Here is a 23,497-nt window from a genome sequence, read left to right on the forward strand (position 1 = left end):
AGAAGTATTTCATCATCATGTGATCTGCCTGCAACATTTGTCTTTCTCCCCAAGCACAGAATAGAAATGTTTAACTACGTCAACCTTTCCTGCCTTTTTACTGTCAACTCCACAAAGTCATGTAGTATTGCAGCATTATTTCCAAGGTTCCTTTGTTCTAATATACGTTGAAATAATCAATATTCAAAGCTACATTTCTACTGTGCTTTACTCTATTGGTCACAAGCCAGCTATCCTACTACAGCTGTATCTTTTTTGCCTTTTTTGCAGCTTTAAAGGTCATTCACTTTTATTTTTCTCCTAAGTGGGCAGTTATAAATTGTCATGGAACCAAACACACAGGCTTCATGGAATACAAGTGACCCATCTCCAAGAACTGTGACTGTCACTGAATCCCTGGCCAACTGATTGAGTTGCAAAATCCAGTTTCACCTGTTCCAAAAGCATATAATCACTGTTAGATATGAAGGAAAGAATACTCTTTGATTTCCCTGTTGTAAGGGCAATCTGCAAAGTAGATTTGTGGGCACAAACCGAGCCTGTGGAAAGACAGTTTGCCCTTACTGCTCCTGCCTCCCAGGCCTGCACTTGCATGAAGTTTGGAGAATCACAGGAAGCCTGAGGTTGGAAGGGACCTCTAGGGGTCATCTTGTCCACCTCTCCCTTCTTAACAAGGGCTACATAGAGTTGGTTGTCCAGGTAGCTTTTGAATGTCTCCACGGATGGAGACTCCACAACCCCCCGGGTGTCTTGTTCGAGCATTTGGGTACCCTCACGGTAAAAAAATGTTTCCTGATGTTCAGATTGAGCCTCCAGTGTTTCAGTTTATGCCCATTGCCTCAGGTCCTGTCAGTGGGTACCACTGAAAGGAGCCTGGCCCCATCCTCTTTGCACTCTCCCATCAGGAATTTATACACATTAATAAGAACCTCCTGAGGCTTCTCTTCTCCAGGCTTAACAGTCCTAGCTCTCTCAGCTTTTCCTCATAAGTGAGGTGCTCCACTCCCTTCATGATCTTCATGGTCCTTCACTGGGCTCTCTCCAATAAGTCCGTGTCTATTTTGTACTTAGAAGCCCAGAACTGGACAGGTGTCCCTGCCCATGGCAGGAGGCTTGGAACTAGATGATCTTTAATGATGGGATGTGATGGGATGCAGTGAGACAGGACAGGCAGCGGGATGGGACAGAGTGGGATGGGACGGGATGGGATGGGATGGGATGGGATGGGATGGGATGGGATGGGATGGGATGGGATGGGATGGGATGGGATGCAGCAGGACGGGGTGGGACGCAGTGGGACAGGGCAGGAAGTGGTGGGATGGGACACGGGGATGTGGCGTAAAACGGTGTGACGGGGCACAACGCGATGGGACGCGGTGGGACGGGAAGCAGTGGGACGGGGCGGGAGGCGGCGGGGCCCCTCCCCTCCCCTCCCCTCCCCTCCCCTCCCCTCCCCTCCCCTCCCCTCCCCTCCCCTCCCCTCCCCTCCCCTCCCCTCCCCTCCCCTCCCCTCCCCTCCCCTCCCCTCCCCTCCCCTCCCCTCCCCTCCCCTCCCCTCCCCTCCCCTCCCCTCCCCTCCCCTCCCCTCCCCTCCCCTCCCTTCCCCTCCCCTCCCCTCCCGGTCCCGTGCGGCCATGGCGGCGGCGGCGGCGGGCGCGCTGCCCCGGGCGCTGTGGCGGGGCGGCTGGCGGCGCTGGTACCGCACCGAGCGCGGCGTCTACGGCTACAAACCCCGCAAGGAGGAGAGCGAGCGAGCGGCGGAGCCGGGCGGCGCCCCGGCCGGGGGCAGAGCAGGTCGGAGACCGCCCTCCCGAGGGATCCCGAGGAGGGGAAAGGGAGAGTTTGAGGCGATGAGGCCGAGGGGAGAGCTCGTCGCTCTCCAGAGCTGCCTCAGAGGAGGTTGTAGCGAGGGGGGGGGTTGGTTTCTCCCTGGCAGGCGGGGACAGGACGAAGGGAACGGCCTGCAGGGGAGATTTGGGTTGACTCTTAGGAGAAATTTCTTTACTGAAAGGGTTGTCGAGCGCTGGAAGAGGCTGTGGTTGAGCGGCCGGCCCTGGAGGGGTTTGAAAGGCGTGTAGATGTCGTGCTTGGGGAGATGGACTTAGCGGGGCTGGATCGCTGGTTGGACTCGATGATCTTAAAGGTCTTTTCCAACCAAACCCGCGCTGTGCTGTGGTTCATTCCCCCCACCCTCTCTGGGTGCTCGGGGAGCCTGGGGCTTGGAGAAGAGGCGCTTGAGGGCAAGGAGTTGGAACTGGATGGTCTTCAAGGTCTCCTCCAACCCAAACTATTTTATGATTCTAAACATAAGGAAGAATTTCTTCATCTTGAGGGTGGTGAGGCACTGACACAGGTTGCCCAGGGAAGTTGTGGCTGCCCCATCCCTGGAGGTGTTCAAGGCCAGGTCAGATGGGGCCTTGGGTAACCTGATCTAGTGGGATGTCCCTGCCCATGGCAGGGAGATTGGAACTAGATGATCATTAAGGTCCCTTCCAACCCAAACTATTCTGTGATTCTATGATTCTGTGATTCTGTTTAGCTCTAAGCTCTATCCAAGTCTCCTTAGGGCTCCTGCAGTGCTTTCTGCTCTGCCCTGGCTCTGAGATGTGGGTACCAACCTTGCTTCCAGGCAGCGGTGACTGTCAGTGACTTGGGGGATGGGTTTTGTGGCTTTTTACTGCTGGTAAAGGTGCCTATGCTGCCACGTCTCTCTTCTGTATCATCCTGCTCCAACCAGCTGAGGCACTGGGACTCTACTGCAGCACTGTGATGTGTTTCGCTCAGTTTGATACAATAGAAAAATAACTTGGTAGGGATAGGATGAGGGAGGGATGGCTTTAGATTGGAAGGATTTAGATTAGACATTAGGAAGAAACTCTTCTTGATGAGGTTAAGAGAGTTGGGCTTGTTCAGCCTGGAGAAGAGAAGGCTTCAAGGAGACCTTACAGTGACATTCCAGTACCTGAAGGGGCTACAAGAAACCTGGGGGGGGACTGTTCACAAAGGCATGGAGTGATAGGACCAGGGGCAATAGGTATACAATGGAGAGGGGCAGGTTTAGGCTAGACATAAGGAAGAATTTCTTCACTATGAGAATGATGAGGCACTGGAACGGGTTGCCCCCTCCCTGGAGATATTCAAGGCCAGGTTGGATGTGGCCTTGAGCAGCCTGATTTAGTGGGACATGTCCCTGCCTATGGCAGGGGGTTTAGAACTGGATGATCTTTAAGGTCCCTTCCAAACCAAACCATTCTATGATTCTCTGTGCTTCAAGCAGAAAACTCTAGGACAGGAGAGCCATGCCTGTGGTAGGAATGAACCGCTTTGCACATAAGCAGGAGTGAAACCAGTTTGTTGGCTCGTGGACACCAAGTCCCATCACCAAGCAGCCTTCTTGTTAAGCAAGGAAAATGTTGATATATTTTTACATTTATTTCAAAAATCATTTTTAAGTGGCTTTCTTGCTGAGAGTGTGTGGGAGGCATTACAGTTATATTCTTCTCCTGTAGAACCTATTTGAATGGGCCGACTGTGTGTACGTGACAGCTGGAGTGGAGTGCCAGCAGCAGAAATAGGAATAGCAGAGAAATAACTTTGTGAAACAGTCTCAGAAATGGCTGTGTTTTGAAAACAGAAGACTTCAGGTCTGAATACTGCCAGGGCTGTTCCTTTATCAGGATGAACTCTTCCCTCCCCTATTAAAAATGCGTTATAAACTGGTTCATATCATTAGTTTGTAGCAGATTCTGTTTGCAATGGGTTTTGTTGAGTTACAGTGTATCGACCTTGTCTGGGGCATGTATTCAATGACAGTAACTTCGTGTGCATGACCTTCCAGCTGGTCAAGTTTTGCTTATGTTGATAATTTTTTTATCTTGCAGTAGAACGCCTGCAACAGTGTGTGGCTGACATCTGCTAAAAAACGTGTTCATGTTTGGTTTGTTTAGTATGTCTGGCTCAGCATGTGCATGTGCTGTTGGCTAGTGCCTCCAGCAGATGCAGACTTTTTTCTTTGAAGTTGTAGGACCAGAATTATTAAGACCCTATCTTCCTGTCATTCTAGCAAGGAACAGGGAAAGCAAGTAATATGGTTTGAGTTGACTGAGGAAATAAGACTTTGCACGCTGGCAGTGTGCCATTTGCAAGCTGGCTCTACCTGTTGTAAAGAGATTCAAAGCAAAATGAAGTAGCTTTACATGTGTTTACAGGAATCTAACTATGAGGGGACCCGTGGGGGAAATCTAGAGTGTACTTGCTTGAAAATTTGTTGTGTGAGCAGATTTAGCATGGATGTGAGCCATTGTGAGGTAATGGGGAAAACATCTGTTTAGAAAATTATCTTTCCAGCTAGAACCTTGATGAATACTGTCTTGGTGCTGTAAATGGGTTAAACGTGAGCTCGTGTGTGATTCTGTTCTGCTTTCTTTTTGTTTGTAGTTGACCATGCTCTTGCTCGATTAATAACTGCCTATGCTGAACATGGCCACAAAGCAGCCAAGATAAACCCCCTGTTTGCTGGCCAAGCTGTTATGAATATGGTACCCGAGATCCAAGAGCTGGCAGAAGTTCTTCAAGGGCCTCTCATTACTACAGGTAAGCCCGCAGTCGTATCACAGCAAATTGTCTTCACAAGTGATTTATTAAGAGACTGTATCCACTGCAGAAGGGCCAAATATTGAGTGGTGGTTCAATCAGTAATGAACTCTTGGATGGAGAATTGTTAACTTCAGCCTACTTAAATGTTTGCTGCAGAAATCGTTGTGTGTGAGTGGCTGCCTTCTAGCATCCTTAGAAACTGTGAAACATTTTACTTCTTCTTACAGCTACTGAGGTTATATATTAATTTCTTGTGTTGCTGTAACAATCTATGATTTAGCATAATGCTTAACAAGGTAGTAAAGCTGCCAGAGCAGAGCCCCAGAGCACTGGGGCGGAAGTCAAGACCTGTCTTTTCTTGGGTCCATTAGGCTCTTGCTGTGGCCCTTGACAAAGGAGGGTCTCTCTGCATGCCTTATTTTCTCCATCTGCAGAACAAGTGCTTATTTACTTGTGATGCAGCTGGGATTGGTGCTCTGAGCCACAACATACCAAATGCTATATACTGAGTCACAAAAGCAGTGACTTTGTTTCATTCAGGGGAAACTATTTCAGAAAGGCATTTCAAGCACCTTACAAATAAGAATGAGGCCATCAATAACACTGAAATGCGCTCATAAGATAATGTCTTTTGTTTTTAATGGAGGAAAGGAAGACAAGACATTAATTCATATGCTTAAAAGGTTAACATGATTGCTAGATAACAGTTTAGGTCTTATGCTTTCCCTTCGTCCCCCAAAGTGGCTAACAACATTAATTTCCCACCAGGGCTTCTAAACATGGGAAAAGAAGAGGCTTCCCTAGAGGATGTGTTGGCTTACCTTGACCATATATACTGCGGGCATATTTCCATAGAAACAAGCCAGCTTCCAACTTTGGAGGAGAGGCAGTGGTTTGCTAAAAGGTTTGAAGAGCTGAAACAAGAAGCATTGACACCCGAAGAGAAAAAGTACTTGTGCAAACTGATGTTGGAGTCTCAGGTACTTTGTTCACTTCTGTTGGATTGTAGCAAGAGTTGTGGAGTCTGTCATGAACCCTTCACTGCTCCAGACTTTATTCATGCAGAAAATGAACAGTTGCCATCCTGAAAGGCTTTGACAGTGTGCAAAAGGAAGAAGTACAAGTTTTTGCCTGAGAAAGTGCTATACACAAATGCAGAATGCCATTAGAGATTGCTGCTGAGTTTACTTAGCAGCCATTATTGAAACAAATAGTGATACCTTTTGGTTTACATTGATTACTTTGGAAATTTTTTTCTAGAAAAATATTTCCAGCAGGTTCCATCCTCAAAAGACTTTTAGAACTAATTAGAACATCCATTGTGTGTAATATATATTCTTGTAACATATTATCTTTAACATCTGGAAACACAAGTCATGATCCTACAAATCCATGAGTGATTGGTCTTCAAAAGTGAGATTCTCTCAGGCTAATGGTCTGACAGCCTATATTAAACGTTACTGATGGGAATGCAGGGCTGGGCAGAGCAAGGTGAACTTTTGTGCTCTGGTGTAGCTGTTCTTTGTTTTCCTTTCACCCTCATGCTGTTCTGTTTTATTAGTTTTAACATATGTGGTGTCTCAAGGTTTTGGGAGAACAAAAGAGTTGGACTGAGGTGTGAGCCATATAGAACAGGTAAATTTCTTGCTTGGCAAAGGAACCTTTGTTCAATGCGTTCTGTAAGGAACTGAAAGATTTATGTACTTGCAAATATATATATAGAAAACTTATTCCAATACTTCTGTACTGTGAAAAATGTTCTTCCCCTCCCACCTTTTCTCCCTGTGTTATCCAGAAGGATGGGAAGATGGCAGAGCAGGATCTGTGGAGTTGTCCCTGTTTTCACTTTTCTGAGTGGAAAGAGTGTTAAATGTACAACTTGCCAATGACTAAACAGAAGTATATGGCATAATTCATACTTATCTTGCCTCTTTGCCAGTTGAAGGAGTTTGACAGTGACACAGGAGGGTGAAATCAAGATCCTGATAAATCCCCCACTGGCTTGAGTATGACCAGAACAGTACAGAGTGTAGAATTTGTTAGGGAAAAATCTGCTTCTATGTGTGATTAGTTCTGGATACAATATTCCTTGGAACTAAATGTTGCTTAACTAGAAAGTATTCAGCAGTTGGCTTGGCTCTTTGGCTGTGGCTCAGTTTTCCCTTCTCAGTTACAGACTCCGTTTATTTTCAGACTTCAGTTGCAAAACACTACAGATGCTTCCAGTGCTTCCAAAACTTTGTCACTTGTGAATAGGTGAAGTGGGAGGAGTGAGAGGAGAATGAAGTAAATATAGATTCATTTATTTTCCTTCCCTCAAGCATTCTTCCACCTATGTGCTAAGAATATGGGTCTGTTAGAGCAAGTCCAGAGGGAGGCCACAAAAATGATAAGAAGGCTGGAGCACTTCCCATAAGAAGACAGGCTGAGAGAGTTGGGATTGCTCAGCCTAGAGAAGAGAAGGCTCTGGGGAGACCTTATAGCGACTTCCATTACTTAAAGGGGGCCTATAGGAAAGTTGGGGAGGGGGTCATTGTCAGAGAATGCAGTGGCAGGACAAGGGGGAGCAGTTTTAAGCTGAAAGAGGGGAGATAAGAAAGCAGTAGAGGGACTATTCATAAAGGCTTGTGGTGATAGGACAAGGGGAAATGGGTATAAACTGGAGAGGGGCAGATTTAGACTAGACATTAGGAAGAATGTCTTCACCATGGGAGTGGTGAGACACTGGAACAGGTTGCCAAGGGCCAAGGGAAGTTTTGGCTGCCCCATCCCTGGAGGTGTTCAAAGCCAGGTTGGATGGGGCCTTGGGCAGCCTGATCTAGTGGGATGTCCCTGCCAGTGGCAGAGAGTTTGGAACTAGGTGATCTTTAAGGTCCCTTCAAACCTTAACTATTCTATGATTCTCTGATATAGATAATAAACAGAGGGCTGCTGCTTAAAATACCCTAATGCTGAATTTCCTCCTGTCTTTAACAGGAGTTTGATCACTTCTTGGCTACAAAGTTTGCCACAGTGAAGCGTTATGGTGGCGAAGGAGCAGAGAGTATGATGGGTTTCTTCCATGAGTTGTTCAAGATGTGTGCGTACAGCGGCGTGACAGATATTATTCTTGGAATGCCTCATCGCGGAAGACTTAATCTTCTCACGGGTTTACTTCAGCTTCCACCTGAGGTAAAAGACTAAGAGTATCAGTGACAGTTGCTCTGTGCCTGATGTGTTTGCAGTGAAGTAAAAACCTAGAAGTCTGTGTTCTGAATGCTGAAGCAATAAAAAGAAGTTGTCTGTATGAGAGCGTATCTCCCTTCTGTCAGCACCTCAGCCAGATCTTGGCAGAAGACTGTTAAAGAGAACTAATGAAGTTCTCATTATCTGTTACCTGAAGCATCCTTGAAATTTCAAGGGTAGGATTGCATACAGTTTTGTAAAAGTTTTCTTTTAATGTGTTATTGAATTTTAAAGAATATTTAACCAAATTTGTTTCTATGCAGCTCATGTTCCGTAAGATGCGTGGTTTGAGTGAGTTTCCAGAGAATTCAGCAGCCATTGGGGATGTTCTCTCCCACCTGACATCTTCTGTAGATCTCGACTTGGGTTCACACAGGCCCGTGCATGTTACCTTGCTACCTAACCCCTCGCACTTAGAAGCGATTAATCCAGTGGCCGTGGGCAAGACACGAGGAAGACAACAGACTCTGCTTGATGGAGATTACTCCCCAGAGAGCTCTGCACAGCCTGGAGACAAAGTTATTTGCCTGCAGGTATTTTCGCTCATGATTTATAATTGATCTTTGTAAGACTTCCTGGACTAGCATGTGAACAGAAGTGGTGGATATAGAAATATCAGACAAAACTGGTCAAGAACTAGGATCCTCTTTATGGAGAAAGAGGAGGGCAAGGAAGATTTCCAGGTGACATATGAGATGACACTAGCATTTAAACAATTCCACTTCTAAGATTTCTGAAGAACTGATTATGATACTTTCATTTATTTTAATAATACTCTGCTTTGAGAGCTACTTGTGCCTTTCCTCACAGACTACTTTAGTGTTTAAACCACCACTGTTAGGCTTTTGTTAAATTAAATGTATTTGAAGAAGAGCTATGAACTAGGTTGTGAAATATACAGGAGGATTTAGAATTTTGTCACTTTCTCATGGTACTGTTGCAGGAAGTCTGCTGGGATTGGCTTTTACTCCTTGAACTGTCTTTCATAGCTGTGGAGGCAGTGCTAAATAGTTCCTTGATAAGTCTTCTGTTCTTGCATTGCATTTAACTTGGAAATACAGGCGAGTCCATCTCTTAAACATTCGTAAAGTCAAGAGCAAAAATGAATTGGGACAGAACTGCTCTCCTGTGTAGTATAATAAACATAAAGGAAGTTATGGGTAGAAGTGATGACATGTTTCAGTTAAATGTTTTGTTTCCTTCTGGAGGGGTGTGGATAGTGAAAAAAAGCAGAAGGGAGAGTATGAAATACTGAGAAAACTGGAAACAAGTTGAGGTTTTACTGTTCTTATATTTTTATTAAAAAAAGTCTTTGAGGCATGCAAGTGCAGGAAGAAGTTTGTTACTTGATGTGTCTTCTTGTGCTCTCTCAGTGCAGTTATGTCAGTTAGTTTGATCAGGTATTGCTTCTTAGAGTCTCTGTCTCATAATGTTAGATCTTTGCTATGTGGTTATGAAACTACTCTGACTCCTTAAACAAAGATTCTTTGGGATAAATGGACCCTCCCTATGCTAGAAAAAAATAACATTTTTTTTAGTTAAAGGGTAAGTGGTAAGGAAGGTTGCATAGTAGAGAAGAACGACATTTAACTCTGAGCTAGTAAATTGTGTTCCTCTGTGTTAGTAAATTGACTAGAAGTATTCACCAAAGAATGAAAATGTTTCATTTAACACGACCATCAGTATTCATGATTGTGCCTTTAAGAGGTCCGAGAGGTAGATTAAAAATGAAAAAGGCAATTTTTACAACTGTGACTGTTAACTGCTCTTACTCAGCTAATCAAGAAGAAAAAGATGAAAGCAGCCACCACCTCTTTCAGAATCTTGGTTTGGATGTTTCTCTTTGGGCTTTCTGTTTTCATAGTTCTTCCTCTCCAGAAATGTAAGTGTAGAAACTCTGAGTTAAGCTTTGCTCTGGCATTTTTCCTAGTCTTCCACGAACCTGAGTGCCAGAGCCTGAGAGAGAAAAGAGTAAAGAAGAGCTGTGGTGCCAGTGTCAGTGGTAAGCGTAGTTGTCTGAGGTCTGAAGATCTTCCTTTCTGGAACTTCAGTGTGCTTGGAATATACGGAGACTATCCAACTCTTTATTGGATAACTGCCATGGACACTTCTGCAATGTTTTAATTGTTCACCTCTGCTGAAGACATCAAGCAACGACTGGTGTCTATGAGTTAAACTGAAATCTGAGAATAAGATCTCACTGAATTAAATTTCACATTTGACGTTCCACTGTCAGGATCACTGATGAATTAAGCTTGATGGTGATCTTCCTTTTATGTTCTTTGCTAATGCTGCCCAGAAAAAAATGTGCTAGCAAAAACTGTTTCCAGCTTTCTGCTGGAATGAGTAACATCCTACTTGCCCCACAGGAATTGAATCAGCTGGGGCTGAGGTGCATATGAAGAGCCTTGTGTAGTTGGGTAATCACACTGTCTGTAGGCTTTAATGCTTTGGGATGTACTGAAGTCCATAAAGTTCTTTCAGACGTTCTAGGGTCTTCATTCAAATGGTGACACCAAGATACATAATCTTCGTAGGCAGTAGAAGAAACCAGAAGGGGAAAGTGAAGGCCTAACACTTCAGGAACAAGTGTAGCATGGTAAGGGGTAGAATGGGGATGCTGTGTTGGCTCTCTTTTAGTAGCTGACTTTGGTTTTCTGTGATGCCTTTTAGAAAAGTCTCTGCACTAGGACTGTATCAAAACCCAGTGCTGTCATTTTGCTGGCTGACTACACCTCCACTCTTTTCCAGGTGTACTTGTACCTCCAAAAGTCACTTAAGACTTGAAACCATTATCCCCTGACCAGGAAGTAAAACTGCCATTTGGTTTTAATAAGGAACTACATCGATCTTTGTAGTGACTTTAACCTTCAAAGGATTGAATCTGTGTTCTGAAAAAGTTGTGATCAGATTTATCAATGGAGAGCTCTCTCTAGTTTTAAAATGTTGAAATGCTGGATGATATTACTATGAGTATTTCTACTTCATTGGAAACATGGATTGAATGCCACAGTTGTCTCCACTCCCCTTCCAAACTTTATTTGCAACATTTGGGACCTCACTTGGCGTATATTGTCCCATTCTGGAATCCTCAGCATAAGAAGGATATAGAGCTGTTGGAATGGGTCCAGAGGAGGGCTACAAAGATGATCAGAGGGCTGGAGCACCTCTGCTATGAAGTCGGGCTGACAGAGTTTGAGTTGTTCAGCCTGGAGAAGAGAAGGCTCTGGGGAGATCTTATAGCAAACTTCTAGTATGTGAAGGGGGTATGCAAGAAAGCTGTGGAGGGGCTGTTTACAAAGGCTTGTAGCAGTTGGACTAGGGGGAATAGCTATAAATTGGAGAGGGGCAGATTTAGAGTAGATGTAAGGAGGAAATTCTTCACCATGAGAGTGGTGAGGCACTGGCACAGGTTGCCCAGGGAAGCTGTGGATGCCCCATCCCTGGAGGTGTTCAAGGCCAGGTTGGATGGGGCCTTGGGCAGCCTGGTCTGTGGGAGGTGTCCCTGCCCATCACAGAGGGTTTGGAATTAGATAATTTTTAAGGTCCTTTCCAACCCAAACCATTCTATGATTCTATGATTTATTTGCAGTTATGAAATGTAACTAAGGACTTGGGCTTTATTTCCTTCTGAAAGCTTTCATTTACTTTTATATGCTTCCGTTCAATTCCTTTTCCACTTTTTTTCTGTCATGTCTGTTCTTGTCTCTCTTTGCTAAGGTACAATAGGCATAAATCCCAGTTCACCAACATTTAACTTGCAGCGAAGAGTATAGCAAGTGCTATGGTGACAGGCTTCCTTTTGGTCAGTGACTTGTTGCTGACCTCTGCAGCTTTGCTATAGCCGTGGAGCCCCTGGTGAGTCAATTTTAAGAGATTCTAGGTCCATGCCAGGTAGGGATTACATCAGGCATTCATGACAGATGTTGGCTACTGTGATGTTGTGTTAGTCGTAAGACTGTAAACTCTCAGTTCATCAAAGCGGTAGTCTTAAAAGGGTTAAGAAGTAGATCCAGCTGAAGCTGCACCTGTTTTACCTACTCAGTTTAAAACATCTTGCTTAATAAGGTCTGGTTTAGATTTTGCTGTTCCTTCAGTGTTTTCTAATGGATTTTTCCATCTTCTTCCTTAATGTAGGTTCATGGTGATGCTGCTTTCTCTGGGCAAGGGATTGTTCCTGAAACACTGACCCTCTCTAATCTACCACATTTCAGAGTTGGTGGGAGCATCCATTTAATTGTTAATAACCAGCTGGGCTATACCACTCCTCCAGAGCGAGGAAGGTCATCTCTGTACTGTAGTGACATTGGTATGTATTGAATTAGAAGGCAGATTGCCTGTTGTGTTTGAAAGGATTTTTAACTCCAGTATGAATATGTGTTCTGGCCTGTATGAATTCATAGGAGTGATAGCTTAGGATAAGAAGGAAACAAAACTTGGAATTTTTTTGAAAGAGAAGCCATCAAATAGTTCTCAGCCATTGCTCACAGACTTCCAACCAGATTGATAAGATGTTGGAACTGTATATAGAAAATCATTTTAGAATTTAGTCCTAGTAAAGGAATTGTGCTTGGACTGTGACGAATACAACAGGTTGGGCTGATTGCACTTTCTCTCAAGGAAGAATCCTCCTTGCCCCAGCTTTCATCACAAAGAACATCTTTTGTAGATTTGTTTTTGTTGTAGGCAACTTGTGATGTGTGTTTAGTTTTCAATAGAGTAGGTGTGTGTCTGCTTTCTTTGGAGGGGGTTGAGTGGAATTACTGTTGTTATGTTTTGAATCCCCGGGGCAGGTAAAATTGTTGGGTGTGCAGTTATCCATGTGAATGGGGACGATCCTGAAGAAGTTGTCCGTGCCACTCGCCTGGCTGTCAAGTATCAACGACAGTTCCGCAGGGACGTAATAGTCGATTTGCTGTGCTACAGACAGTGGGGCCACAATGAACTTGATGAGCCATTCTTCACCAACCCCAGCATGTACAAAATCATCAGGTAAGGGTAGTGCCACTGATGGAGGAACCCAAAATGTACTCATGTCCACACCAGCTCAGTATTGCTGGCTACTGTAATAAAAATCTCTGTGTAATGAAGATACTTTGCCATACCAACAAGTGTTTATATAAGTGTAGCTACATCAGCAGCAGCCTTTGGCTGAAGTGTGAGCCTGTCAAGTTAATGAAGATGGCTGCTAGTGTTGGTTCATGAATGTGCAGCTTGATGTCTCTTGGAGAGCAGTCTTGCACTTAGCCCTTATATTTCACATTCATGACGGCTAATAATCAGAAGGCAAAGCTGTCTTCTGTGTGTTAGAGGGGAGGGTAGATGGTGTGGGAGAGTGGGCAGGGAGGCTGTATGATGTGTACCTCATCTTTGTCTGGTCCTGATGGCTCCAGTGGGGGCTCATCTAAATGTATTCAGATTCTGTCCTTATCCCCAAAGAACAATACACATAAAAATTTACTGGGCAGTGAATTCTGGTATTTTAGGTGAAGTATTAATGGAATGGATGGCTTGATTCTCAGGTGGTACTGAAATCCTACTATTAATTTATCTGAAGAAAATATGCATGATAGCCAGAGCCAGTCTAACTGGGAGGGTGTTTTGACTTGCTTTTACCTGTAACTGCCAACTATGGGCACTTTTTTTAAAAATAAAGGACTATAAAGCACTTATCCGAGGGAATTGTTACTGGAAAACAAACTTGATGCAAATGAGTATAATGCACCAGGACATCATTTATTTTAGTTTCCCATGGTACTTGACAGTAGTTAGGTGGAATTGCCTTGCTCTGCAGTGACAATGTTTTCAAGATGAATATCTATGGGGTTTGATTCCCTCCCTGACAGATCCCGTAAAAGTATCCCGGACACATACGCAGAACACCTGATAGCTGCTGGGCTCATGACTGAGACTGAAGTATCTGAGATAAAGACGGCATACTATGCGAAACTGAATGATCATCTTGCCAACATGACTTTATATAGTCCACCTCCTACCAATCTGCAGGCTCACTGGAAAGGCTTTGTTGAGCCTTCTGCTAAAATCACCACTTGGGACACTGGTATGCCTGTACCACTGCTGCAGTTTATTGGAGTCAAGTCTGTAGAAGTGCCCGAAGAACTGCAGATGCACAGCCATCTTCTGAAGACCTACGCACAGGTCGGTAGATCGTAATTGCTCAAAGATGTGGCCTGTTACAGGAGAAACTCTAGCACAGCAAGGCTGCCAGTTAGATAATAGCATAATATTCTCCAGGAAAAATAGGGTGCTCTCTCTATTGAAGCTGGGATTGTGGCATTTGTCCTCCAGATTAGAGGAGGAAATAATAATTTCCATAATAACCTCCCTAATTTGTTTTTTCCCCCAAATCTGACTGTATACTTAATTTTGTTATTTCAACAATGTTTTATTGCAGTAAAGAAAAAAGTTCTGAGAAAATACGTTTTGTTATTCTTACAAATAATAGAAGCTGTTATTTATTTATATACTCTGAGTATTTTGTGAGAGAATGCATCAGGAGTTTGGCAATAGTGTACATAGTTTCTAAAGCCAGCAGTGAGTGTTTACGTTTTTTATATAAACATATGCATACTCATGTGACCAAGTTTGAGGGTCACTGTGTTTGATGCCTCATAACTTTTCGTGCTCATAAATTTGGATTGCTTTGGGTTTGTGAACATTTCTCTTTGAATGATGACCATGTGCAAATGCCCTGTTCACATCCATAGAGAGGTCATGAGTTGAATACTTTAGAAGATGGATGTTCTTGCCTTCCCAGCCCAAGCCAAGAACACCACAGCTGGGTACAATCATTTGTCTGCAGTTCTGCAGGTCAGAACAAGGGGGAATTCTGGAGACTGAAATATTAAAACCTGGTATCTTTTCATCGCTGCTAGCCAGGCAGATCAAAAGTCTGTCATAAGATTTTTAATATTTTTAGTCTAAGACCTAATTTGTTACTCTGCAGTTTGCTGACTGGTAAGTGAACATGTGGGTCATTCCAAACCAGACTAATTTGCCTACAGGAATATGGCATTGCTCTCTACTGTGGTTTTGTTTTCCTAGCTTCTAATATTCATCTGTGCCACAAAAAGAAATGTAAGTGGGAAAAGGCAGTGTAGTAACTTCCTTGTTATTTACTTGTTTAGTCAAGGGTTCAAAAAATGGAGGAAGGAAAAAAGCTGGACTGGGCAACAGCGGAAGCTTTAGCATTTGGTTCCCTGCTGAGCCAAGGTAAGAGGCGACTAGACAGCAGGCAAGAACATACTTTTGCTTTGATGGCAGTGAAGTACAGCATTAGACTTGGGTGTTTGTAAGTCCAGAGGTTGATATGATGTGTACATTTGACAATTTGCAATTGTAAGATCCTAAAAGAACGTGAATATGAATACTGTGTATCACAAATATTTGTAGATTGATTACTAAATGTCTTTGAAAAGTTGTTGCTCCTTCCCACTCTCCAACAATGTTTGTCCATAGAGCTAAGCACAAGAGCAATGCAGCTGACATCAGTGGGGCCTACAAAGTGCTATTATAGTGCATTTCATACTGCTATTTTCCCTCCTCTCTAGCCAATTTCATATCTCCGTTTACATATGATAGAGAATGTATGCATTTTGCAGTTTGCTTCAGTAAATTGTACTGTTTACCACAAAATAATTCTTGTCTGCGGAAGGAAAAAGGGGAAATGCACAATCATCTCTGTGCTTCTGAGCTGGAGCAGCTGCTGTTTAAGAATTGCATCTCAGAGTTGATGTTGCTAATGAGGAGAAATCAAAGAAGAGACTTTACAAGTGACGAAATGTTTTAGAAGTGAGGAGTTGTTGTCCTGCGTGCTTTCTTGTTACATGACTTGCTAATCTGGTGTTTTGTTTATTTCTTGGCAAGGCTTTAATATCAGACTAAGTGGACAAGATGTTGGCAGAGGAACCTTCAGCCAACGACACGCGATGTTGGTTTGCCAGGAGACAGATGATACCTACATTCCTCTGAATCATATGTCCCCAGACCAGAAAGGTTTCCTAGAGGTAGGTTCTGTGGTCCACAAGACTGTCTTCTTCAAATTGTGCTGAAACAGAAAGCATGATTTAAAGCTGCTGAGGCATACGTAGGTAGCCTTTTTCTTCTGGCAGACCCCAGATACAGAGACACAAAAGTGGCAGAGCACCCCTGTTCTCTGTACTTACCCTCTTTACAAATTTAACAAGGTGTTTTGCTTGAAGTGACTGTCAGTTGCCTTTAAGAGTGCATGTTCTCAGTGGTTCCAAAGGTTCTTAACCTTGGCTTGGCTTCTTCCTTACCCAACCCCTCCCAACAATTTCGTTTTGTTAGGTGAGTAACAGTCCATTGTCTGAAGAAGCTGTGCTTGGTTTTGAATATGGAATGAGTATTGAGAACCCTAATTTACTGCCAATTTGGGAAGCTCAATTTGGAGACTTCTTTAATGGAGCCCAGATAATATTTGACACTTTCATCTCTGGAGGTGAGTGTACAAGGAGCTAATATATTTAAAACCAAATCACTTGTAGTAAGTATGTTTTTAGAAAATCCTTCATCTTTAAAGTAAAAGGGCAATGTGTTGAGAAGAAAGAATTCTGTTTTCTCAGTAAGGCTTGTGAGCTTGCCTGCGTGGTCCTGACTTGTGTGCAGCTTTTCTCTGAAGACAGGCCATCTAAGACATCCTGTCCTTGGTGGGAGACAGTACTTCCAAAATGAGAATTGATAATATTAATGGCCATTCTAGACCTTCCCCTCTTGATTTCACTGTGTGTATATACAGTTGATAGCTTTTTAGGCTGTACCTTGCTTTCATGAGGCAACTGAAAAATTCCTGAAGCAATAGAGAAGGCATATAGTTATCGCTTACAGCAAACACCACAACACCTTGCAACCAACCTCTCAGTTGGACTCTGGCATGTTTTCTGAGTGTTCAGATGTCACAGAAAGACCTCTCTTAGCTGGACCATGCTGAGAAGATGCTAAGTTGGATTTCTACAGTGGCATTCCTTGTATGCGAGTGTCCAGGGTTTTGGCATCTAGACTTAGTTAGGCCTCTGCACTCCAGCTTTTATGATCAATGGAAATTCAGAGGCCCTGTCATACCACTCATCCTCATGTGCTTGAGGCTGTAATGAATTACTTTCAGAGTTTAACTGTAATCCCTTAAATAGAGTAGGAGGTTTGACAGAGCTTGGGGGGCCTAGCCTGTGCCTAGTACTGCTGTGTTAACTGGACTGGCTCACAGGATGCTGCCTGGGTCATAGAATCACTGGGGTTGGAAAAGACTTATAAGATCATCAAGTCCAACTGTCAGCCCACCATGCTCTCTAAACCATGTCCCGAAGTGCCATGTCTACACAGTTTTTGAACACCTCCAGGGTTTAAAACTCCACTGCTTCCCTGGGCAGCCTCTTCCAATGCTTCACCGCTCTTTTGGTAAAGAATTTTTTCCTAATACCCAGTCTAAGCCTCCCTTGACACAACTTGACGCCATTTCCTCTCATCCTATCACTTGTTACTTGAGATAGAGTCACACCTGCAAAAGGTTGAATGACCATGATATGCAGCAAATATATAATGAATTTGGGTTAGGGGTTTTCTTACTGAAGAGTTAGCTTCAAGGTCCCATGTTAATAAGGAGGACAGTTTCATTAAGAGGATTCTTACATACCATAGTGATGTTTTTAGGGTAAGTTTTAGAAGCTTCACTGCTTCACGTGCTTCATGTGGAGGGTTATGGCTTGTGGAAGCACAAAGTTATGTGGTGATTGCAGAAACTTCAGATTCTCTTACATGTGTTGTTTCACTGTTGTGAGTCTCATGGCTAAATGCCAGCAGCATGTTTCAGAGTTGTACTTAATGGTGTGGAAATTAGCTGTTCTTTTACACTTAGTAATTTGTGCAAAGTAATATGCATTTGAGGACTTTGTTCTGTGGAAATTACTTTCTTTCCTCCTCATTGTGTGTTTTCAGGTGAGGCAAAATGGCTTCTGCAGAGTGGGATAGTAATTCTTCTTCCGCATGGCTACGATGGTGCAGGCCCAGAGCACTCATCCTGCCGGATGGAACGTTTTTTGCAGGTATCTCTCCACACACTACCCTTCCACACATCTTGCATTCACATAGTCCCCATAGTAGCAATGGCAACCAATGCTCTGGGAGTCTTGCCATAAAATGCCCCATTCCTGATGTACCTGCTAGTGACAGAAGCTGGAGACATACCAGGATCATACCATCATGGTGTGATAGGAATGGGCTGGGCTGGAAGCAGAGGAAGAAAGGGAGTTGTGATGAGAAGGTGTAGGTCTAGAAGTGGTGAGGAAGCAGTTTTAGTTTAAATCCTGCCAGAACAGCTTTGGGGTGAGACTCTGGTTGAACCTTGTAATAAATATTTGTTCCTGTTGCATCTCTGTCACTGGCCCAAGTGGGTGTGTGGTAATGTGAAATTTTGGAAGGTGTGATTTGCATAGTGTTTGCAGAGGCCCTGCGCTCTCTGCAGAAAGCCCTAGGGGGACATGCTGCAGCACTGCCTGCTCTCTTTTTCTTGACTGCTGTCCTTCAGCCATGTTGTTGTACCACAGAGCGACAACAGTAGCAAGGCACAACTGCTGAATTGCAAATAACAGACCTCTAATGGCTACTTCTTATAAAAAGCATTTTGGCAGCTGCCCTGTTGTACAAACCACTCACAGACCTATCCAGCAGGCACAGATCATACAAACAGAATGCTGGACACCTTTATATATCAATTAGTAAATCTGTGGCACGTTTTTACCTCTCACAAAAATCCTCTACTATGCTATTGTAACTGTAGTAAGTAAACAAAAGCCTTTTCATCTGAGTAACTTCCCCCTGAGGAGGGGTTTGCAGCATGTTTAGAGGAAATTTGCCACTCTGGAGAAATCATAACACCTCCACTGTTAGAAAAACTGTCATACCCTGGTTACCGTGTGATAGTAGACAGTTCAGATATAATATTACTAGTTAAATGCTAAAACCATTTATTCTTTGAAGTTTTTCTTGCTGTGCAATCTGTGTCTGAATTGGGATATTTACCTTTCTCTTCTTATACTAGTCAGTGTGCCTTATGTGCCTGTATTCTCTTGTGTATTTGGCTCACTGTGTGCTTCTTGACAAGGAATCGCTGTGTTCTCCTTTTACAGATGTGTGACAGCTCAGAAGAGGGGGTCGATGGGGACCAGGTCAACATGTCAGTTGTGCATCCCACCACTCCAGCACAGTATTTCCATTTACTCCGGCGGCAAATGGTCCGAAACTTCAGGAAACCTCTCATTGTTGTTTCTCCCAAAATGTTACTCAGGCTCCCTGTAAGCTGAAATCTTTATTTTCCTTTTTTGATTGTTTTTTTCTCTCCTCTTCTGTGTTCTCTTCCCCTTTCTCTTTCTTTTACTTCTGTGTTCGCCAGTCTCTATTTTGGGGTCAAATTGATGGGATTTTGCCTCTTTGAGGCTGGATAGGTTGAGGGTTAAAGCTAAGTGGAGGTGACGTAGGGTTGATTCCAGGTCTGGTGGTGTTCTTGAGAGTCTTTATCATCCCAGTTTTCATTGGTGGGAGTGGGAATGGGAATAGGAGAGAGAGGGAAGACTCTTATCTTTTGTCCTTACCAAAAGCCTGTCTTGGTGTTTGATAACTTGCAACTCTTCCCCCATGTAGGCTGCTGTATCAAGTTTTGAAGAAATGGCTCCAAGGACAACATTCAAGCCTGTCATTGGTGACTCCTCAGTAGATCCTAAAAGGTAGCTCTACGTACTTGAAGGAAAAGCTCAAAAGGATGTCCTGTCCCTTTCTCCTACCTAACAGCTCAATTTTGAGTTGATACAAAAGAGGTGACTTTGTTAGGGGCAGTAAATATTGTTTTATGATGGGTGACTTAGTCTTACTTGTTTCTTTCCTTTTTGTCTGCTTATTTGGTAATTACCATGTCTGCTGCACAATAGTAAAGTGTTCAGGCTTTCAGTCCTTGTCCCCTACAGTTGTGACTGTAGTTACTGATCTGGTAGGTGCTCTTCTGCACCATGCGTGCACCATGCATGTTAGCTAACAGTCACTGGGAGCAGTTGTTCCATGAAGAGATGGAACACTTGTGCTGATTATGGGAAGTTAGGGTGATATTTTGTGTGTATCTTACTCCCTTCAGATAATATTGAGAATCCTCTTCACAATGGGCAACTCTGGCCTTCATTTCTTTTTCCCTCATAAGGTTCTTATCCAGTCCTTGTTCTAGTAGTACCAGAGTCTGACAGCATCCCTGATGTTCACAACCTTACCCACAAACAAAAGTCTGGAAGTATCTTAGCATCTTGGGTTTTTTTAAGTGGGATGGTGAGGCTTGAAGGGTGAAGTTTATCTCCTCACCTTTGTCCAGTAAAGTTAGACATCCAAGACATCTCTGTCTGATGGAGGGTATTGCATATCTTCAGCAGACAGTTCCTCTTTGGCATGGGAGAGGACTGTCCTCTGGGGATACTTCTTTCCCCCTCTGGTTTATTCTCTATGAAGAGCGTGTAGATGACTGACTAGGTGTTTAATTTTTAGATAGTTAAAGCTAAGCAAGATGGATCCCATTGTAAGATAACTTTCTCAGTATTACTGAAGAAATGGGGCTCTGGTATACTGTGCCCAAAAGTTAGTTTGTCAACTAATGCAGGAGAGTGGGAGGGAAGGGAAGGCAAAGAAGAGAAAAGATGATCTAAGGTAACAATGTAGCTTCATAAAATTGTCTTTGAAGTTTGGCTGGTTGTTTTTGTTGAAAGTGTAAAACTGAAACTGTCGTGCATAGAGTTTCTGTAAAACACTAAAGTTGGAAACATTACTGTTTTTCTTCAGTGTCACCCAAGTGGTGCTCTGTTCTGGTAAGCATTACTATGCTCTGGTGAAGCAAAGAGAGATGCTAGGAGAGAAACAGCACAACACAGCTATTTTGAGACTTGAAGAACTGTGTCCTTTCCCCCTGGAAGCTCTACAACAAGAGTTGAACAAGTACAGCCGTGCAAAAGGTCAGCCAGATTTTTACCTTTGTGTTTCTAGACTCTTTGATGTAAAGAACTAAATCTGTTGACTGTATTTTAGGATGAAGAGTTGTAGCGGCATTTTCCTCTTTGCTCTCTCTTTCAATACATTTAGTGTTTCCAGAGTGGGATAATACAAATGTTTACCACTTGTGCTAAAAGACTTTGTCTCTCTGCTATTGTTAGCTTCTATAAAGCACTACTAAAAATCAGAGGGCATTTTTTACATTGGTATCTGCAGTCCAGTCCTCTAAGTAGCTTTTGAAAATGGCAGTAGAAAATCAGAATATACCCACAGTCCTAATGGTGGACATACTTTTAGTTTGGCTTCAGCGAGCTGTGGCCTGCAGGAGAATTCAATCTGGCAAGTTGTCAGTTCAAAGACAGTGCCAAGACAAGAAAGACAGAGATGTCACAAAAGAAAAAGCTTTCTTTCTGAAGCTGCTGAAAAGATAAATGTGTGCATTTGTAATGTAGCTTTCTCCTTCCTTTAGTCTTCATCTGGAGTCAGGAAGAACCACAGAACATGGGTCCATGGTCTTTTGTGTCACCACGCTTTGAAAAGCAGGTGGGGGTTAAGGTAAGTTGTCACTATGGTGTTTTAGTCTTTAAAACAAAGTTTGAAGTTTTCCTTGAATGCAAAATTCTGTGATGCTTACACAAGAAAACTAAACCTGATGCCTGAACCGAGTGTGTGTTCTAATTTAAGCTGCTTGTGCTCTTTATAGCACCATTTAGTCCTGTTGAGAAGGACTGGAGTATGATGAAAGATCCCAGGTGGGAAACAACATGCTTGATCTGAGTAGGAGGACAATATAAAGCTGCTGTTTGCTCTGGCAGACTGTGCACTATAATGTTCTTGGAGCCATGGTCTTTGGGAGATGGAGAATAACTTCCTGTATTGCTTCCACTTGGGACTGCCTAGTATCTAGCAGTAGATATCGCCATGGCATCAGAGGACCTCATGGTGTGATCTTGTGCTTGTGCTTCATTAATCATTTCCTCTAAATTTCAGCTCCATCTTGTGAGCAGACCTCCTTTACCTGCCCCAGCAGTTGGCATTGGAACCCTACACCACCAGCAGCAGGAAGACATTCTTGCCAAGACATTTATCTAAGTTTCCAATGGATGAACTAGTCCTGCCACCAGTCACATTTGGTGCCTTGCCCTGTGAAGAACAAATACCAGACCCTTAAGACTCTTAGTCTCCAAAATGGGAGAAAAGATTGGAACAAGCTCTGTAATAATGAAACAATATTTTCATATAGGGGAACACCTAAAGATAAGAGGTGACACCTATTGCTTTTAGATACTTCTTGTTCTCTTGTAATACTGTCTACAAGACAGCTTTTAAAGTTAAAAAGAAGAAGTCCTGTCTGGGGGCAGATGGGTGAGGTGGCTATAAAATACCTTGTATCATGTTGCTTATCTGCACTTGGCAGTCTCTTGGAATGCTGCAGGTGTGGAAACAGTTTCTGTTTCCACAGAAGTATTAGTGCTGTCTGGTTGAATACATACTCCCCTGTGCCAGGGAACAAGCCATTTCTATAGCAGACGGTTGTGGATTTTCTCATTTATTTTCATGTGGGCCAGAAGTGAAGCCTTTTGCAGCTGTTGGTGCTTTTCTCAATGCATGAGTTGTTAAAGCAGGATTCCTGGGAGAGACCTTGTGGAGTGGCTCCTGAAGGCTTCAGGCACCACTGTTTCTCTCACCCAGAGAAGCAGCGTTTTCCCATCAAGCTTGCAGGGTGGAAAGCACACTGGAGGGCTCATGCTGTATTTTAGAACCATATTTTGTAGAAGCCAAAACAGGTTCTAGAGGCCAGCCTGAAGAGTGACACTGCCTCCTGCTGGGAAAATTCTTCTCAGTGTCCTCCTTCTGCTTTGTTTGTGTTTGGTTTTTTTTTCTAACCCCAAGATTGTACTGTTAAATTGGTCCCTTGGTTTAGTCTTCTGTGTAACTTTTCAGTAGCAAAGTCATAGGGAAGTTAAGAAACTCTCTCTTTTCCAGTCCCAGGCTGCTGCACTCTTTCACTTCTCATGAATGTGGCCTGTTTTCAAGGGCATTTCTGCTCAATTTCTTCCTTAAGTGGTCCTTAGTCCCCACACATAAGTTTACTCATGTTGGAAGAAGGCTGAAGTTGTGACCAAGTAAGAGCAACAGAAAAGAGTCAAAAACTGTGGCAAACTAAACAGAGAAGTGCAGTAAGGCAGGCGGCAAAGAGCTTGAGAGATGGCTTGCTGAAAGGTATAATAGTGAGGCCTCTTTCAAATACATCAGAAAGGCAAGAGATTTAGGAGGAGGACAGGGCTCAACATTCCTCCTCCCCACAACTGCTGTGGCAAAAAAACAACCAAACAAACCCAACCCAGACAAACATTATGGCTTTTTTTAGGTTTTGCTTTTTCCCTGAGGGCAGTCCTCATCTGGAGGCATGTTAGGGAGTTCCTGACCAAAAGCTCTTCTTTGCAGCGACAGTACCACCGACATTGTCTTGAAAAGTGTGTTAATGAAACAGGTTATAGAAGAAATTGGTGAAAGGAAGAGCAGCAAATGACAGAACAGGAGTCAGAACAGGAGTGGTCAGGCAAGTTTTCTGAAGGAGCTCGAACGGATATAGGTATTCAAGCCACTTGAAGAGGTTCCC

The 23,497-nt window shown here is 43.5% G+C and overlaps 1 protein-coding gene across 1 annotated transcript; it reads left to right on the forward strand.

The window, feature by feature from the left end:
- The first annotated feature begins 1,634 nt into the window (after positions 1–1,634).
- Positions 1,635–22,212, forward strand: DHTKD1 (dehydrogenase E1 and transketolase domain containing 1). Its single transcript, XM_069869436.1, has 17 exons — positions 1,635–1,794; positions 4,438–4,593; positions 5,365–5,576; positions 7,573–7,767; positions 8,085–8,354; positions 11,959–12,130; positions 12,615–12,813; positions 13,668–13,980; positions 14,970–15,054; positions 15,709–15,848; positions 16,153–16,303; positions 17,794–17,900; positions 18,984–19,148; positions 19,495–19,577; positions 20,668–20,837; positions 21,344–21,429; positions 21,865–22,212. The coding sequence occupies exons 1-17, from the start codon at positions 1,635–1,637 to the stop codon at positions 21,964–21,966; spliced, it is 2,766 nt and encodes a 921-aa protein (XP_069725537.1). The 3' UTR covers positions 21,967–22,212.
- Positions 22,213–23,497: the final 1,285 nt, after the last annotated feature.

Source organism: Phaenicophaeus curvirostris, chromosome 1 (assembly GCF_032191515.1).
Source record: "Phaenicophaeus curvirostris isolate KB17595 chromosome 1, BPBGC_Pcur_1.0, whole genome shotgun sequence".
Taxonomy (NCBI): Eukaryota; Metazoa; Chordata; class Aves; order Cuculiformes; family Cuculidae; genus Phaenicophaeus; species Phaenicophaeus curvirostris.